We start from the raw sequence: 19563 nt of genomic DNA on the forward strand, positions 1-19563 counted from the left end.
TCTTTTCTTTTTTTTTTTGCATGCTGAGTTTCCTCTCCATTGAGGAGCGCTTCATCTTTCAGCACTGAATGCAAAGCCCCAATTGCACTGATGCAAACTATGTGATTCCAGAAATCGTTGCATTGTCCTTGATTCTAAAGCGAAAGGGTGAATTATCATTCAACACACAGACGAGTTCAAAGCATGCAGGAAATAAGAAATAAAAAAAAGGTGTCTATTTCTTTTTATTCTTCATCCCCTCATTAATCAGAACGTCTTCAACAGCTGCCCCCTTTATAAAGGCTTCCAAGCCACGGCGATGTTCGGTTTCAAGGAAATCTGTTTTGTTCATAAAAACATACACGTCCCTCTCTTTCCTGCTCACTCGATACTAAACACTCAGCTGCTCTGAAAGCATAGCTGTCAGAGAGCCTAAACTTGCTTAAAGAAGGATAAACATGTTGGGCACTTTCATCAGGCAGTGGTGGCCGCTCAGATTAAAGGAGAACACCGTTTTATTTAGAAATCTATACATTTTTCTCCTTCAATCAGTGTAAAAAAAAAAAAAAAAGGATCTGGCGACCCGAATGGTGAACCAAAGTGTAATCCATAAGATATGAGAGGTTTGTTGTTGAAATATGATAGATTTGACAGAGAACAGGGCGTCTGCTTTGGCATCATGCTGTTTTGGGTTCAAACCTGGCTCACAAGCCGTGATCGGATGTTATAAAAAACGTCTTTCACGTTTGACTTTGCACTCTTCATGGTGCAACGGTGAACACAAAGGCCATGATAACAGTGTTCAAATGGCAGAATAATTCACAGCCGCACTGTGAAACCGGAGACCCCAGTGTTTTTATTTGAGCATAGAACAAGTTGCTCTTCATGTGTTAAATCCACTGTGATTTTTTTCTTGCACACCTTGTGATCGCTTTAAAGCCTGTTGTTTTTCAGAACTCATATTCCGCATCAATTCATAACCTCTATCACTCCTCTCTGCAGCTGCATGAGTGAATGCTTTTTTTTTTTTTGTATCCACCGTCACATTTCAGGCATTATGCTGTAGGGTACTGTCACACATTTGACAATTTATAGAACATGCAACAGTAATATAATCTTGAAAGTATCACCAAATGGCATGGGGCAGAAAAAGAATAGTGCATAGAAGGTGTCATATTTCCATTTTCTTTGACACTCCTGTGCCACAAGGAGTTGCTACCATTTACCTCCATACATTCGTTTCTGAGATACAGACAGCCGCAATGTGGGGTGTCCCAAAACTAATGACAGTTTTAGCTGTTAAATTGTCAAAAGTCTTGTTATTTGGGTTTTTATCTAAGTCATTGTTTCAAAAACATGCTGCCTGGCTAGATAAGAAATTCCCTCTGGTAGTGCCCCGAACAGTCAGCACAGCCGGGCCTATTCAAAAAAAATAAAACTTCACTGAATGTGAGTAATGAAATAGGATCACTAGTCACGTTCCGCGCAGAGCTCGGGATGTTTTGTTGTAATTATTCTCGTGCTACGATGAATGAAAACTGCATTTCTAGAGAATGCATTGTCTTATTGTCTGTCGAGTTCTGTGAGCAGCAATGTGGCGCGGATGCAAACAAATGTATAATACATAATTTAAAGCATAATTTGTACATGAGATTTCCTTTTCTTGTGTTCTATTGATAGCACGCTGTGCAAAAAATATGTACCGAAACGTTGTACACAGTCGTTTATACGTTCATTTCTTCGCCTTCTTCTTATTCTTCTTGTTCTTCTTGTTCTTCTTCAGGGTCATGAGGGGGCAGAGGTAGTTTATCTCCACATTGCCAGCCCTGCTCCCCTCAGCAGCTCATTACAGGTCATCTACATGAAAAGATTCATAATCTCTTCACTGCACGTATGGATACCGTACTTTTTTGATACCTGCAGGATATTCTTTGTTGGCTTTCATAATGGCTCGGGAGACTTTCTCTAATAATCAGCCCACCTTAACGCCTAAAGTTGGGCACCTTTTCATTCATTTCAAAATCTGATATTCTGCATATTCTGAGGTGTAACTTAAAAATATTCATAAAGACACGTTATTTAATATTTACACTATAACATTGCGTTGTTGATGCTATAGCATTTATGTATTGATCATTTTTAAGGCTGGAAGCCACATTAAATGTACACCATGAGTAGTATGAATTTAAATGCACATACTAAAAATCATATAAAAAAAAAACACGTCTTATAAGCCTATCACTGCAAAAATAATGTTAGCCACCATTTAGAAATCAAACAAGTATATGAAGTACAGTATTTCATTTCAAATATTCAATAATTGTAAAACACTTGTGAGCCATAACAACCAGGATAATCTCAATATTAACATGCATGAGGAATATACCCATTTGTTGGTTGTTTCTGAGGGACTATATTGTGTGGCGGAAGAACAACAAGTTAATGTAATTAGTAGAAAAGTAATCACGTTGCTGCTTTGTAAAGGTTTACCTGTCAGCTGGGTAATATTAAGTAAACATGGCTAATTAAGAAGACCATTTCTTAGACAAAGAATTTTTTATTTCTTTATTTTTTTTAAATGCTATGTGTCCACTGATTTAGAAGAGCAATAAGCCACTTTCACCTCCAGTGGCTTAGTGCTTAATTAAATGACAAATCGGAGGATTGGTTTGCAGATTGCCTGAATTGACGTCAATTGGATTGGTTAGGTGACAGAGGCAGGCTCCGCCCCCCTGTGGGCCAAGGTAGAGCGTGCGGAGAGAGAGGGAGGAGGGAGCAAGGGGGCTGAGCTGATCCCACGTGTGACGCTTTCATTCCCGGCTCAGTAATATTCTCATAGCGGGGCTTTGCATATCTCCTGCCCGTATCTGTGTGTGTGTCTGTCACTGTTACTGTAGTCACAGCCTATAGTTTGAAATAGATATGGAAGGAGACGGGAGTCAAGCCACATCCGGAAGCCTAAATGATTCACAACATGACCCGGGGTAAGAATCTTTCTAAATGTATTCCTAAAGGTACTCTGCTTTTTGCTTTCATGTTAACAACATCTTAGAGAGGACTTCGACTGCCGTGTGCTGGATTCGTCCCCCTCTACAGTACGCACTTAAACCGTGCACGGGTCCGTTTCCACATTCAGTTGAAAGCCCCCTCAGCTTTGTAGCGAGAGTGGCTTGCCCCCCCCCCCCCCCCCTTTTTTTTTTATGTCGCTAGACTATAAATACTAAGCGCGAATGTGTTTGCATAGTCTTCCTTTATCCTTTAAGGTCGCTTTTAGAAGTAGTTAGTCGTCAAAATGGCCGAACTGACATCTGGACTCACTTCTGTTGTGTTTTCCCCTTACAGTAAAATGTTTATCGGTGGCCTCAGCTGGCAAACCTCACCAGGTGAGAGACTGTTATTCTCTTTTTACACCGTGTCCCGGTATTTTCTTGTTGTTTTTTTCTTCTTCTTTTTTCTCTCTCTCTTCTTGTCGCTGTGACTGAGTGCTCGTTGTAGCGGCTGTGGCGGGTGTATGTGCGAATGTGCACCGTGCAGCAGTGCACTGTATGGGATGTCTCACTAGTGTGTATGCACGATGTTATTTTTGATCTCCGTCCATCTGAAGTCCTCTATTCGACCCCTATGCGCATCGCGGGGTGTTTTTTGTGTGTGTGTGTGTGCGTGTGTGTGTGTGTGTGGTTGAAATGCAGTGACAACAGCATGCCCATATGTTTTCTGTCAAATGACCCGACATATTTTTTCTCTCTATTCACAGACAGCCTTAGAGACTATTTTAGTAAATTCGGAGAAATAAGAGAATGTATGGTGATGAGAGACCCCACGACAAAACGCTCAAGGTAAATACCGGGCTCTTCCTACTTTTTCACCCCCCTCCTCTCCAGTGCATGTGACGATATCGCTCACTTTGTCCGTGTTTCGTGTTAATCCAGCGTGCATATGTGTGTGTTTTTCTGTGTCCGCGCGCGCACGTGTTCGCGTGTGTCCCCTGTGTGTGTGTGTGTGTGTGTTTGCGTGCGCGCGCGCGTGCCTGCGTGTGGTTTCACAGCAAGCCAGATAAGCTTAAATGCTCGCTGCTGTAAAGCTGCAGCCGAATGCAATTTGACATTGACTTTGTGACTGCACCGCAATGTTGGTGTGCTGTCGTCTCCCATTGTAACACACCAAATAATGATCAGCAGCCTGCTCAGTTTCTGTTCCAGATCTGCCACAGGACCTCCATCAGTTTATTTTTGTTGGATTGTTTATTATTATTATTGTAAGAATAATAAGGTCAAAGGAATATTATGCCCATTGTTGTGCAGTTTTATCATGGCAAGCCACGCTATATATTCGCTATCGTTTAGTATTTGCATGAAACAACATGTATTGCAATTATGTGTGTGTGTGTGTGTATGTATGCGTGTGTGTGCATTTCTAACATTGTTGTTCTCGTTTCTTTGTGTCTCTTTGTTTTGCAGAGGATTTGGGTTTGTTACGTTTACAGATGCTGCCAGTGTAGATAAAGTCTTAGCTCAACAACACCACGAATTAGACTCAAAGACGGTGAGTTAATTTTACCTCCCACTTACGTAAGTGTGTTTGTGTTTGTGCCTTTGCCATCACGCTGTGTGACTTTTTCGCTGCCTGCGAGGCCTTTTGTGGTTGAACACCTCTTAAGTTAACAGGCGGTGTGGATCAAGGTCACGCACATGCGGGCTAAACGGCGGCCCCTTCAACACTTAAGCTTAGCAATAAAAACACAACTCCAGGGTGAATAATATGTGTGTTCACTTTCACTTCTCTGGCTGAATGGGTGCTGACACGCCCCCCCCCCCCCCATCCTCTCCCTCCCCGTTCCCTGTTCGCCGCAGCCACATGTGCAGCATGCACACACTCACACACACACACACACACACACACACACACACACACACACATCTCATGTTCCACTGAAGGGCGTGCTGTCTCAGGCCCTGCTGCCACCGCTTGTGTTTGACCCAGCAGATATTGCGTCGTATCACGCCTGATGCACTGATACCGTAAGTGTGGGAAACCAGCACGTCCCCCATGAAATAGTGCCATGACGTCAAAAAAAAAAAAAAAAAAAAGCTAGACTAAAAGCAGAATTAAACAACTTTGTGAACAACAAGCATGTTATTCAAACTAATTGGTTACTGCGTTGTAACATAATTCTACGTGTAGCAGTGTAACGGCAAGAAAGAATCGTCTGAATTTATTTGCATGGATAGGCCGATTGATCCACAGACATCCACGTAGGTCCCGTGCAGAACTCTGAACCACTGTGGGTTCTACTTGCCCTTTTTGAAATTTGTCAGCAGATGAATAATTAAAGATGCTACTCTCTCTTTTTTTTTTTTGTCTTTGAGAGATGTCTGTAGTGATGGATTAGACAGGGTTCAGCTGAGATTGCATTTGTCAGGGATTTCTGCTCGGTACCGTGGTAATTTCCAGATATGGCCGTGTGGATTTGGAAATGGAATCGTACTGTTGTGCTACCTCGGCTGAAGGCAACTCCGGATGGAGGACTATTTCATTTTTCAGGATTTCCAAAGACAAAGGGATTGTAGTTAAAGGGCACTCTGGAATCTGTGTAGGATATGTCATTTAAAGATTCTTTGTCCATTTTAATGACATTCTTGAGCTCAGGTGTGATTTGGTCGAGAGCTAAAAAAGGCTATTTTGTTGGACAGTGGATCTTATTTTATTTTCCCAGTGATTCGGCTCCTCTTTTTTTAAATTATTATTAGGGAGCTGTGAGTTTTTTTTTTTTTTTGGCCAGTTTCCACAACAGCTCAGTGCTGGCGTATGTGATTAGTATTTCTACTAGTCTTAAAATGAGTTATTTAGCATCACAAACACACATGTCAGAACACATTAAGGGGCACAGAGATGGGCATTAGTAGTTTCCTCTTACCCCATCCGATCAGATCCTTCCTGTTGTGTTATTTTCAGTCTCGGGGGGGGGGGGGGGGGGGGGGTCAGTGTCAGTGTCAGTGTCTCACTCAGACTTTGTGCTTCGGTGTTAGTGTATGTTATGGCTATAAGGGTGACAAAGACACGCGGCGGGTCGGTGAATAGAGGAGACGAGGTTGTTGACGGTGAACTACGAGTACGTAGGAACGGGGTTATGACGCAAACGTGCTTTTGATGCAGAATACGGAGCAGTTTGGTAAACTTCAAGGTTGACATTTGAAATGAACTTGACTTTTGTGAAATGTGTCGCACGTAAAAAAAATGCACTTGCACCTGGGAGTTGTCCCCGTGCAGCTGGTCCGGCGCCTTACCCCGAAGGCACGTTGAGAGTAGTGGCAGCAGCAGCAAACGGTTAAACTCCCCGAGCATTCGAAAATGATTCCGTTAAGATTTTCGTTGGACTTAACTTGATGACCTCATGCTCATAGCACAGTCTCAATCCACTGCTACGTCGATGTTGCAACTGAATTATTGATTGCAAAATAGTTTTTTTTTTTTTTTCACCCGTAAGATAAAGGACGTTCTTGTGGGTAAAGTTAGCAAACTCAGCTCCTACATATTATCGTTTTATCAAAATGTAGAATATTCGAAATCTTATGTATTTGTGCCAGAGTTACATCCGTAGAAAGATACAGAACGGTTTGCAGCTACAAGATGCGTACGTAAACAATCGCATCGTAGGCTGTAGGTCATCTTTGGCAGACTTGTGTCACACTCTTCGGATCTGATAGTGCCTCACCCTGAGAAGTGAGCGCTGACATTTGAAAGGCTGACATCTAATCATCATTCCTTTCTCCGAATTGTGGCCTTAGTGCACAGGCGTAGCAAAGTCCTCCACACTTGTTGCACATCTAATTGGCGAGTCACTCGACGCTTGTTGCGGTACCTTTTCCCCTTTTCATAATATTTATCGTTACCTCTGTCGGGTAGTATCGTTCCTTTAAAAAATAAATCTGTAGGGGGAAGGGGATTTTCATTCCAAACTAGTTGAGGTATTTTTGGAGGCTTTTTATTTATTTTTTTTGTAGCCTTTTATTAGATGGCAGACAGGAAATGAAGGGCGAGAGAGGCCTGGCCGGACTCCTTCAGGGAGGCATGGTGTTAACATGGTCGGCGTCAATGGATGCCTCAAATACAAACGTTTTAATGACTATTAACATCATCATATTGGACGTTGACTTTTACACAGTCTGTATTTATGAAGATGTGGAGCCAAGTAAGATTTGCAATCCTGTCTGATGTTAATGAAACAATTTTCTATTAATATGATTAATTTGCTCTGTTGCCAGGCGGTTTTGTCTCCATACCCCCAAACCTCAAATATATTAACAATACTATAATACTCCTGTTATTATAACCAATGGCTTCGTCATAATAAACAACAAAGTGAAGCTTTTTTTTCTTTTGCGTGACATTTTTATAATCGGATGAGTGTTTGACAGTCTAATTGAAATACCAAAGATCCTGGCTCAAATAGATGCAGAAATTGATATTTCCTAGCTGCTAATGTGCTGTTGTTTATCCGTTCGGGGTGCGACAGAAGATTACAGACCTAAGGCAGCCGTCTGTGTCGTTCTCCTCACTATTAGTCACTGGGCTGTATCCCGCCGCGCCGTCGTATACATCTTAACGCTCGCGCTATCAAGATGGCACCGCATTAGGATCTGTCATATCTCTCTTTTTTTTTTTTTTATAAAGTTGCTCAGCGCGAGTGAAAAGGACCGGGACCCGGTCCGGCGGATGCTGCCGGTTCTTGATGCGCTTGCAGATGTCGGTTCGATACGAGCCGCCCACTTTCAGCAGTGCTTGAATGAATCCTCACCAGCAGTTTTTTTTTGTCCTCGGCAACCTTGAAGGGCACGAGTGGCTGGAGGTGCTGCGACTGTGAACAAGTTGAGTCATAGTATTCGCACAAGGGGAAAGTGGAAATCATACCTAATTTCCATTTTTTGTTTCCTTGTTTGTTCGTCTCATTTTATTTCTTTTTTTAAATATAGATGCCTGAATTAAACTAACGTGGCTGTCTGACAAACACACACAAAGACTAGTCATTATCATGAAGTAATATTGGTTAAAAAGCAAACACAAAAAGAGGCATTTCTTGCTTCGATTACATTGATATTCTCATCATTTTAGCCCAACTTCTCCATGAAAGAGCTCCAGAATCAAACGTAGCTTCCACAAAAATGCCAGGATGTGAAATTACGTGCACACAGTCAAAGCCTTCCTCTTATTCTTTATTAGTATTTTTTATTTTTTTCCAAGCGTGCGCTCAGCCTTTTGTCCGGTTATGAAAACACCCAGACCGGGATGAATGTGAATGAGACATATGGGGAAGCGCAGCCTGGGGCTTGAAAACACACATGCTGGTAATTCAGAACATATTTACCATTTTTCATGATGCTTTTGTTCAGTTTTTGGAAATATGCGAGCAGCAGCATCTGTTCCCGAAGACGCTTCGAGAGGCAGGTCGGCATGAACAAGGGGAGATCACATGGAACACGATTTTGCATTTGAGAAGTAACAGTTGAGAGCTCAACAAGGCAGCAGATTGATTCCAGGTTGGCTTTTTTTTCCTACTGTTTTATGTAAAGCGGTTATATGGGAAAAGAAAAATCTGTAAAAATACTTCAGGGACCTACTAAAGGTTATGTTTGAATGAAAAATGTGAATTTATCACGTGATACCGTTCATTTTAGTTTGAACAGCAAAGGTTTCAATCTAACTTACTGCAACCTGTGAAACATCTATGAATGAGCCCAGGTCAATGCACACGATGCAAGAGGAACGCGGTAGAATAAGGAATGGATAAACAGCTGTTGGGCAGATCTAAATCGTATCGGGTGGGATTTTGGAAGTAAAGTCAAATCAGTGAGCTAAACTCCGACTTGCCCTTGTTTAAGCGTAGCAGGTGCTCTGTCTCCTGCAGTTAATTATGGCTGAAGGCGTTATTAGTTCACGCTGTATCTCTCTCCTGTCGGTACGCGCAGAACATCAGATGTTTGTCAGGGCGGTAATGTAATATCTTGTGTAACACCAGCCGAATCTGGATCACACTCATAATGGTGTTGCATATTTTCTTCAGTAAAATGAAAAAAAGAAGAAGAAAAAAAACTAAAAAAGATTTCCTCGTCGAGGGCGAGCTTTGGAAACATTCTCATTATCGGTTCGACGAGCGTAACAAACTGCCTTTTCTTCGTGGCGTTATCCCGCCACAAAAAACAACCCCAAACAAAAATCGGTAAAGATCGACAGCACAGGTATGAATCATTTACGTTTTAATTTCTTGTCTATTCCGTCTATTTGGTATCGCGCAGGCACACCTGTGGACCCGCGCTCGCTCTTAAGTTTGGGGGTGGAAAGCTGCAATCTTTGATAAGCCTTTTTTTTTCTCCCTTTTAGCTTAACCATCGTACTACTGTAGATATGTCTTAAGAGAGGGGAGGAGAGTTTACCCAGGAGCTACATTAATATGTGAAATCCTTTTTTGCTTCTTTTTTTTTAATATATATATATATATATATAAGATGTGAACTTAAGATAGAGGCTGTTTCTCAGCCCTGATCTCCCACAGTTGCATGCAGAAGCGGCCCACAGAGACCCTGTAGTAGAAAAAGGTTGTGGAAGATAAAAGATGGAGAGGGGATTCCTCTCGGTCTGTTCTCATCTGTTATGTCGACATATCGGGCTGTATGATGTTGTGAGGAAACCTGCGTGAGATCGTGTTTCATCATATAAGAAAGGTAGACCGTTAATTAGAAAAGGTCCCGTTGGGCTGATGTACAGCCACTTCACCAGCAGGGCGTCTTTAGCGCGTCACTACTCGCGCTCCTGTGCTCCGCATGAACTCAGCTGTGTAAACTCGGATGTGAGATAGCCGCGTTGTAAAAGGCAAACATACCGCGCTTGAGGAGGCCCTTGACAATTACATCACTTTACAGGCTGTCAGGCAATTGTACATAAAAGGTGCTGCTACCATTAGATGGTGAAAGAAATGTAATCAAAGGAAAGAAACAGACAGTAATAAGCATTCCCTTATTAACCGGGAGAATACGAATATTTCATCTCTTAAAAACAGAACACGCTTAGTGCAGTGACATTCGCAGTAGTATCCAGGTTTTCTCCAGTTACATGTAAACATCAAATCATATCCTCACCTGTGTGCAGCTGTCTTTAAATACCTGAAAAAGGTGTTTGCACGCCACAGTTTCCTGGTTTCTGTCGGAGCTCTCCAGGTAGCATATCATTATCCAGGTTTCCGCAAAAGCTGGGAAAGATTTGCAAAACATGTATAACAGGTTCCTCCAAAATCCCCATCGTAACCAGGATGCAAGTGTGCGAGTAAACACACTCTGTGACATGGAATTAATCACAGGTGTGAATTGTGTCTGGCAGGAGTTTAAATGTTTTTTTTTAAATAGCAGTGGTTTAACTCATTAGTGGCTGTTTTTCAATGAGTCATTTTGATTGCGATTGACCCTTGGCTTGACTGGAAATGATACTTGCAAAACATGCACAACACCTCGATACGTGACACACGTCGAGTTCAGCAGTTCAAGGTAGACAAACACCGGAGCTCGAAGCAACACCAGTGGGCAGCTCCGCCACATAATGAGGTGGAGGCTGCAAGAGCTGGCACACCCATTGATAGCAACGTTTCCTTTAATAGCTGACGCACGCAGTAACTGCATAGAATCTTAATTACTCAAAACATTAGGTGATGTATGCAAATGGCGACCCATGTTTTCAGTTCCAGCAACCGAAAGCTGTGGTTGCCAGCCTGGCAAGAGACACCGCCTACATGAGGAATTCCAATATGTCATTTCCATGGCTTAGGAAGGTTCAATCAACTGATTTTGGTTTCTTTTTATACCAAAAAGAGCTTTATTTTTATAATGTTCTCAGTTGTGAAACTTACACTTTTTTTTTAACTCGATGACATCATTTGAGTTTTAGCCTTCTAGTTTTTGGATTTGGGAAAGTTTTGTTCATGTTTGCTAATATTTTTTGGACTGTCTTAGACCATTGGAATATATATCCCGTGTGAATTCTGAAAATGTCCGTAGTTCCCTTTTTAAAGTCCTATTGCTTCTACTTTGCAACATGTAAACACCCCCACTTATAACAAAGACAACAACAATGGACAAGTTCTTGTGTACGAGTCTAGTCGGTCCGACTAAAGTTTATTACTATGCTCCTTTAAATGAATTTAACGATCCCAACGACCTTCATACTTCCACAGTAGCGAACAACACACAGAAGGTAAATTCCAGGTGTTTACCTGCTTGATAGCGTCAGTTTCCCTCGTTTGAGCAGCTAATCTGGCAACCAATAAAACGTAATGTTCAAAGGTGGAGCCTATCCATACTCGCAGCAGATTGTTCATTCAGCTCCAAGTCGGGTTTTCTAAATATCTATGCGCCGTTTAGTTTGCATGCGCTGCCTGTGACGTCTCCACGATAGACGTTTCCTAGAGGGGGGGGGGGATTAATAAAGTACTTTTACTGCTACTAGATGATAACCATAAAGCTACAGCTGGATGGGGGAGGTCTACCTTTCTGCGCCGGAGTTATGTGTCTTCAATTTATGCATTTTTAATGTGCCTTTTGGTACACGTGTTCCCTTGAAATTGCCTTCTCTGCTCGTGATTCGTACCTGGAATCCATCTCGACAAACCACAGAGAGTTTGCCTCCACTTGTTGCCTTCAGCTGATGTAGGTGGATACTGCAGAAATGACGGTCAAAGCAATAGCAAAGTAAGGACAAGAGAGTATTTCAACCCCCCCCCCCCCCCCCCCCCCCCCCCCCCCAACCCATTAAGAAAAGTACTTTCAAGGAAACAAAATGGACCAAAACATGAAAAGGTAAATCTCCAATAGGTCATTTTATTTGCCATTGCTGAAATGGCAAAAAAATAGTTTTTCAATGTATTGATGGATGAAAACAGATACAGGTTCTCTATGGGGAATTACTGAAACAAGTGCACTACCCAGGTCTGGTTGACTGATCCCAAACCTGATGATATGTGTGTTGCATCACAAAAAAAATGTTTCAGGAAGGAAGTATGCGGTGAAACTGAGACAGTGTCGTCTCCGGTTCAAAAGTACGGCTATCCAGTGCAAAGGGCAGCGCATACCTCAGCTCCTGGGCCTGCAGTGTGACGGCACTTGTACTTTTGAAACCCCACGCACATGAATATGTAAACCAAAGAGAAACAATTGCTTCTTCCCTCCTCCTCATGTTCCGATTTCTCAAAGGAGTCATTCATCATGAGTTGTGACCTAAAAAGGTGCTGCTACAGGATTTCTCAGAAGGATTGGTTAGTAAGTCCTCTTTGCCTAATTTGGTTGCATTGCTCCGAGTGCGATTTAAACAATCTGCAGTAGCCTCGTTTTGAACACAACTCTGTGCATATAATTGGCTCCTTTTTTGATAATTGTAATGTTTCCAACCGACAAACTATACGACCTCCGTCGCCGCTGTGTTTAAGAGCTCTCTTGTGCGCGGGAAACGGGAAGCTTTCGTCGTGAATAGAAATTCTCAGCAGGGCCGAAAAAAACAATTAGTTTGCGCATTATGTCGAAATGAGGTTTGATATGTTTTGTGCATAGGCTTAAAGAAGTAAGATACATTACCAAGTATATAGGACTTTGGAATTCAAGGCATAATGTGTTGTCTTTGCTCGAACAGGGCGCACAAAATAATTGGGTTTGAATTGGTTGTGCCTGGGGCTAAGTGCTAAAACAAATCTTTAAATGAAATTCATTACAAGCAGGGTTGCCGTACCCAGGTGTTATTGAATTCATTTCTCATTTTGACTTGATTTAGAAAGATAACCGTAATAACCGAGACTGACGGGAAAAGATGACAATGACATTGCACATCATGGCTTCCCTTCAAACGCATTAAATCGTAGTCAGTCTCATTGGCTTAATTGATCTGTGCAGATGGCGTCTTTTTGTTCTCGTGTTCCTTAATTCACTTTCTCTCCGTTGTCTCCCGCAGCAGGGAGAGATGTCTCTTTTCTTAAATGTATCCATCTGTGCTGAAGTGGTGACTTTTATGAAAGCATAGAACTGGTACACTAACTGTAGATATTTCAGTACGACACGTGGCAAAATATGGAGCAGCATGAAAAGAGATTTTCAGGGACACAAATGAGTAATATCTTTTACGTTTTCATTGGTAACCAGGCAAGAACAATTCAGGATGACATGGCTGTTTGAGATAGTTCCTCCTCATTGTGCAAGGTTGATGAGACCCCCCCCCCCCCCCCCCCACGTACCTTCCTACCAGTGAAATTAACGAGGACGATGTAGCTAATGAGATAACAAGCACACGATGGAGAAACAGGCTGATCTGACGCATCCTCCTGGTTATTTGGCAATATCTGGAGGCGTCGGTGGCCTCAGACTCTCATTTTCTCCCTGTCATATTCAATCAGCGATTGCTGCCTAAAATAAAAGCCGCTCTGTGCTGCGACCATGACCAGCCGAATGGGGACGCAGCGTTCAGACTTTTTCAGTCCCTAAAACCCGATAGCCAAACCTGGGCTTTGGGTATCGTCCGACACCGAGAACCGATCCGATACCAGTATTTAATGAACAATCTCAATGCCTCACTGAGTGGAAGGGAGCGGGATCATTCTTTTATGTGAGAGGCAACAATTTAAACATTAAGCTTTCCTGACTCTTTAAAACAAAATGTGACAAATACATACATGGATGTACATTTACTGAATTGTTTTTGCTTATTAAAACAAGAAATCGTGCAACTTGGTAAACAAATCTTTAAAATTAACAGGAATTAGAATTCCTGTGTATAATGTATAGTAGAATTGAAAAGATCGGCCTCATTGTCACCGATATTCAAATCAGTAGACGCTCCATATGCATCCCTACTGCAGAAAGATGGTGTGGCTGGCCACACTAACCTTTTTCTATATATATAGTATATATGGCCATTAATCGGTGCTTGGGTTATAAATTGGTGAAGTGAAGTGTATATTGCTTTTAACTTAAAGGTCTGCTGCCCCATTGACAGTCCTGACAGTCTTGCCTCCCTTGAAATCAAAGCAGCTATTGGTTCAAATCTCCGCACTCTGTCGAACTATTGGCTGTCGTGGACTCGGGCTTCACGTGAGGACTTCTACAGTTCTGTTCCTGCATGGTGCATTAAAATATCGTTTACAAACGGTGGTCAGTGGGGACAAATTGGTTTCATAACTAGTCACTGAAAATGACATTTGGCACTGTTGCTACCCATAACCATGACACGGCCATTTCTTAGTGAAACCTTAACAACCCTTTGTGCTCCAAAAATCCCCCTTCACATGTTCTGTGACCACTTTGTTGGGCCGTTCATGTGCACTTAATTCATAATTGCAATCATTTTGACAGCTCTGTTAAAAAACCCCCCAAAAAACTCTCCAATTTCAAAAGCAGACTTTCTGTATCGCCACAGGCTGATTATGCAACTCCTGTAAAACTTAATGGCTCAGATATTTTAATATTGTCCGTAGAAAATGGCACATTTTAATACATTAAGCTTTGAATATGTATTAAGATCCTAGTGTCTATTCCTGACCACAGGAGGATTTAAACATGGGACCATGTGAATGCTGTGAACTCTGGGGGCCCTTTTGTGTGGCGTACAGTTCTGGAAATATCTTCTTTTTTTGAATGTCACGGCTTTTCTTTTAACAATAATTTTTTGCTATTCTCCTGTCATCCTCAGATTGATCCTAAGGTTGCCTTTCCACGTCGCGCCCAGCCTAAGGTAAGAATAAATTGGTCACTAACCCCTGCTCAGAGAAAATGATTATGTCTCATATCACTAGCTTACCTAATTCTGTGTGCAGAGAGGCAGTGGTGGCCTGTCTGTTATTGTAGAGAAACAGTCTGCCTCCATTGTTCTCACCTTGTCAATGCTGTTTCACCAAAGCAATTCAAGTTAGACTTAAAGAAATGTTCAGCATGATTGAGGTTATGGAGTTCTTTTTATACAACCTAATTGTTTTGTTATATTGTCATATTTCTTTCTGTGCCTTTATGCTTATATTTGCATTTCATTCCTCATTATAGTTTTTTTTTTTTTTTTTTTTTTACTGCCAAATGTTTTGAAATGAACTCTGTGCTATTGTTACAAAATGCCAGTTATTGTCTGCAATGATTGTCGCGTGAATCAAGCTTTATTGTGTGTTAATGCAACGGAGCATCAGAGTGAAACCATCTTGCGTCGGTAACTCGACGGGGGTCGTGACTGACAGGAAGTGGGCTCGAGATGTTCCCGCCCTGCGTTGGCTGATGTATGTTTTCGAAGGTGCACATTAATGTGATTTTCAAATGAAAGAGAGGATCGTTGATGCCGATGAATTGCATTCACTGGCTGAATCGTGCGGGTTGTTTTGTCGTTGGGAGTCGAATGGCTCAGAGCGACGTTAAGTGATTAAGAAATGTCTTTTAATTGTGGCGCGTGCATGTAGAGACGGTCACAATCAGCATCGGAAAACAATGGGTGATTTTTAAAAAAGACAAGTCAAACTCCAATCACGGAGGAACTCGTTGCACGAGCTCCTCGTGGTGCATATTATCTTTTTCCTCCTCTTGATTACTGGTCTTTGAGCGCTTCTATTGACGATTAAATATTCAGCGCGTGCAGATGGTGCTGTGGCATAGTCGAGGGCTTTGTTGACATACCCCCCCCTCCTCACACCACCCCCCGGCTTCAGTGCACAGTACAGTCTAGCGCTATTCAATAGCCGCTATCGAGGGGGGGGGGGGGGGGGTTTTTCCACCTAAACCAGGTGGAAATCGATAATAGATGTTCTCCTTCCCGCCGGATCAGAGAGAGGCATTGTTAGAGAGTTGGTCAGGTTTCAAATGAGGAATTGGCAGAGCCGGCTTTCAAAGCCAGAGCACATGGTGAGTTAAGGATATCGGCATATGGTTGAGAAACTACCAGTGTTTCTCCACATTTTCTCACACGCCAAGTGTTTCGCTGCAACTTCCTCCGTTCGGAGCCCCGCTCGTGAAAGTCCAAGGTGCAATAAAACAGCTCAGATGGTTGATGATTCTTCTATTTTTTTTTTTTTTTCAGTGAGCAAGAAACTCCTTGCTGTTGTGGTTATTGTTAATCTTTTTTTAAACAGTGCTGTACTCTGAGTCATTGCTAAAAAAAAAAAAAAAAAACGACAAGGAAACACAATATGTCGAGCTGTCCTACCGGTCTTAGATACATTTGTCATTCTACCTTGTGTGGTGAAATAATGCCACTATAGCATAATTCGTTGCGCTGCAAAAGCCTCGTACCAACGATTTATACAATGACTATAGGGCAGGCTTGTTAGGGAAGAAAAATGGATGTATTGAATGTGGATTATAAAGGGTCTTAAAGCAATGGGATTAAGCCAGATAGATTAACATTGCATGGGTTTGTACTTTATGTTCAATTGATTTAAGACCTTTTTTTTTTTAAAGAAGCCCCATTCTGTGGTTACCATTTAGCAAGCCCTCACTGTTTTGCATTTGCTTTCTTTTGTCCCCCTCGCTCTCCCCTCCACTGTCCGCCCGCCCGGCTGCTTATGCAGCTGTTGAATAGGCTTCGGTCTTGTTTAAAGAAGCCCCGTCTTGGCAGGTGCCTCTGTGGCACGGGGCTTCGGGCGGCACATCGCCGACACGACCAATCAGCGTTCGTTTTCTCACGGCTAACGATGACCTCGCGAGTAACCCTGCCAGTGAACCCCCCACCCCACCTCCCCGCCTGCCGAAAAGCTGCGCTGTGGTAAAACTATACAGTATGTACAGCACGTAGAGCGGCGCTGAAAACAGACAGGAAGTGAAGGTGAACACAGAGGACATTTCACTGTAAACAACTGAAGGTGTTTGCACCGGGATGACAGGATCACAGGGGAAAAAAACAACTTGTATCAGCAAGGCATAACTGACACTGCCCCCAAAACACGGACGTTTCCATTATCAAGAGACGGGCGGGAAGGAGTTTGCCAGCAGACGATCATTAGGCCGTATATAACGAGGTAGACATCATTTAGTTTAAATCTGATTTGCCATGTCTGGCAAAGTCAGAGGATTTGTGTAGGTACGTACAATTCTGGAGTTTTAAAGGGAAACATTTATGTTTTTAAGGCCAGTATTATACCTGAATTGTAGGTTATTGTCATGATAAGACATGAATATGTTCTTGTATGACAAATCGCTTCCGGAGTGCGGATTTATTCTGCGTCGCCTTCTGGAACCTTGTGTACGTTACAATTTAGTAATCTATGTCTTTCTACCCATGTGCACTAGGCTGTTGGTAAAGGACACCATGGGCAGAACACCACAGGTCCTGTCAATCAAAGAGACGCTAAAGGAACGTTGCTGATGAATAATGCCACACAAATAAAGCTTTTCTAGGATTTAACATTTTGTATCAGAAATGGCGGCGGCGGCGGCGCTTACAAGTCGCGTCGAAGGTATCATTGCAGGCTAGTCGTCAGATATTCGGGGATTAGGTCTCTTCTGTTGATGACTGACAGATGAGAAAGAACGGCTTAGACAATGGCGATGTGATGCAAGGTGCTTCACACACATTCATCTGAGCCCCGTCTCCTCCCACCCCTTTCAGCCTGGCTTGGGGTCAGCCACGGCTTTATGAGATAGGCAGCTAAAAGTAGCTTTTAGAATTCCAGGATTTCAACATAAATGTTTCAGCATCTCAACATTCAGTCCTTCTTGATCCACTCTATTAATAGCAGAAATAAGTTAATGCCGCTCTTGGAATAGATATGTTATTATGATTAAACCTGAAAATATAGATGTGAATACAACATACAATGACATCACCTTTTTTTTTTTTTTTGACATTATATCAACATATCTCTGCAGATACAGACACTTCTACACACGTCTTGTGGGTCATAATAAGTGGTGATTGGGAGGGATTACTTTTGTATGAGTCTATTCATTGATTTCTGATATTCTATTTCTTATTTTCTATATTTTATCGGCGAGGTGGGGGGTCCTTCGCGTTGGCTGATGGCTGAAGACTTTGTCAGGGGACAGTTTCTATAGTTTGGTCTTGATTTTGACGTTAATATATTTTTGAAGTCTATATCGTAACGCAACACTCGCATGTCATATGCACTGTATGTTGAAAGAGTTATTGGTCACTGCAGTCATTTCTCAGTTAAGGGAAACCCTTATTAGCACGGCTACACTGTAAGAAATATGGGACAAATCCGCGTTCCTCATTCTGTGTGAAAACGCATCAGCTGAGGCTGAATGTGACGCCTTGGAAGACAACATTTTGAACCTTTTAACTCTGGCCAAATATTTGCATTTATACACCAAAATGATCCAAAAGTGTTTTTCAAATCGTACTCCTTATTGTTTTTCCCCATATATTTTGAGCCTGTTGAGATGCTGCCGATTCTTAAAAAGAAGAAAACCCACATGCCTACTTTAGGTGGTGTGTGTGTGTGTGTGTGTGTGTGTGTGTGTGTGTGTGTGTGTGTGTGTGTGTGTGTGTGTGTGTGTGTGTGTGTGTGTGTGTGTATAAAGTGGTACAGAAGACAGAGATGAGATGATGCTGTTTCCCCGTTTGATATTTCCCTGTAAGGTTCACACTGAAAGAAGAGAACGAGGCCTGCTCTCAGTTTCCTGGAGAAATCAAAGCGACGGCTTCCGCCGACATTTTTCTGCTCGAGATTTACCACTCAACCGTCAGTGTCATTACCGCCGCAGCCGCTGCTTTTGTTTCCCGCTGCGGAGTCGCGCACACAACCATGACATGTCCCAGCATGATTTTAATTGCCAGTGGGACTGTGGCCACTTCAGTGGGAGATGAGTTCTGATGGGCTTGTTATGGAAATGAAAGGAAGGAGCAGCGACCATTTACAGAGCGATGGGCGTAGCCCTTTTTGTGTGTGTTGCAGGCCTCGTAAAAGGTTTTGCCGTGTAAGACGTCCCGAGCAGGTGGACGCCGTGTCTCTGGCGGTCTTTAGGACGCAGAGAGAAGACTCTTACCTGTGCACAAATGGATGCGTACTGCGCAGACAGGCAGCTGGGGTCAACACTTCCTGAAAAGTCAGTTCATCTGGTTCGCAAACCACAGTTTTCCTTTCCTGAAAGTTCTCGTGTTTAAAACGTCGGTGAGGAGGAAGCACCGTACTGGTGCATGAGTTGAGGTAATTCAGAGATATCTGTGAAAGAAAAACTATCCAAGCAGTGCCCCAGATTTCACTCCAGCCCCGTGACAGCTGTGACCGTGGCCTGCTGTTGATACTGTTGTTAGTGTCTGTCTATCTCCAACAGCTGGAGAGCCCTCTCTTTGTCTTCTCTTTCTCTCTCTCTCTCTCTCTCTCTCCTCTCTCTCTCTCTTTCTCTCTCACTCACTCACACTTGTTTTCTGCGTATGGCAAATTGACCAGTACTCCCACTTCCTCGGCTCGTCTTCGTCCCACACCTCTCTCTCTCTCTTTCTCTCTGCTTTGTGTTCTTACCTGCAGAACAAAAAAAAAGACTTGGGTGTGTTGTGGTTCTGGAGATTTCGAGCCTTAAGTTCTAATGAAGTCTAATAATCCTGCATGAAGTAAATACACATTCTAATCCC

At 42.6% G+C, this 19563-nt stretch overlaps 1 protein-coding gene across 10 annotated transcripts in view; it reads left to right on the plus strand.

The window, feature by feature from the left end:
- The first annotated feature begins 2815 nt into the window (after positions 1–2815).
- Positions 2816–19563, plus strand: part of LOC306704674 (RNA-binding protein Musashi homolog 2) — a 219498-nt gene continuing 202750 nt past the window's right edge. For all 10 annotated transcript variants that reach the window (XM_079171130.1, XM_079171131.1, XM_079171128.1 and 7 more), the window contains exons 1-5: positions 2816–2963; positions 3322–3362; positions 3734–3815; positions 4437–4521; positions 14689–14730. In XM_079171130.1, the coding sequence (XP_079027256.1) occupies positions 2902–2963; positions 3322–3362; positions 3734–3815; positions 4437–4521; positions 14689–14730 (312 nt within the window). In that variant the 5' untranslated portion in view covers positions 2816–2901. The remainder of the gene's footprint in view (positions 2964–3321; positions 3363–3733; positions 3816–4436; positions 4522–14688; positions 14731–19563) is intronic.

The sequence above is a fragment of the Pholis gunnellus genome, assembly GCF_910591455.1.
Source record: "Pholis gunnellus genome assembly, chromosome: 13".
Lineage (NCBI taxonomy): Eukaryota > Metazoa > Chordata > Actinopteri > Perciformes > Pholidae > Pholis > Pholis gunnellus.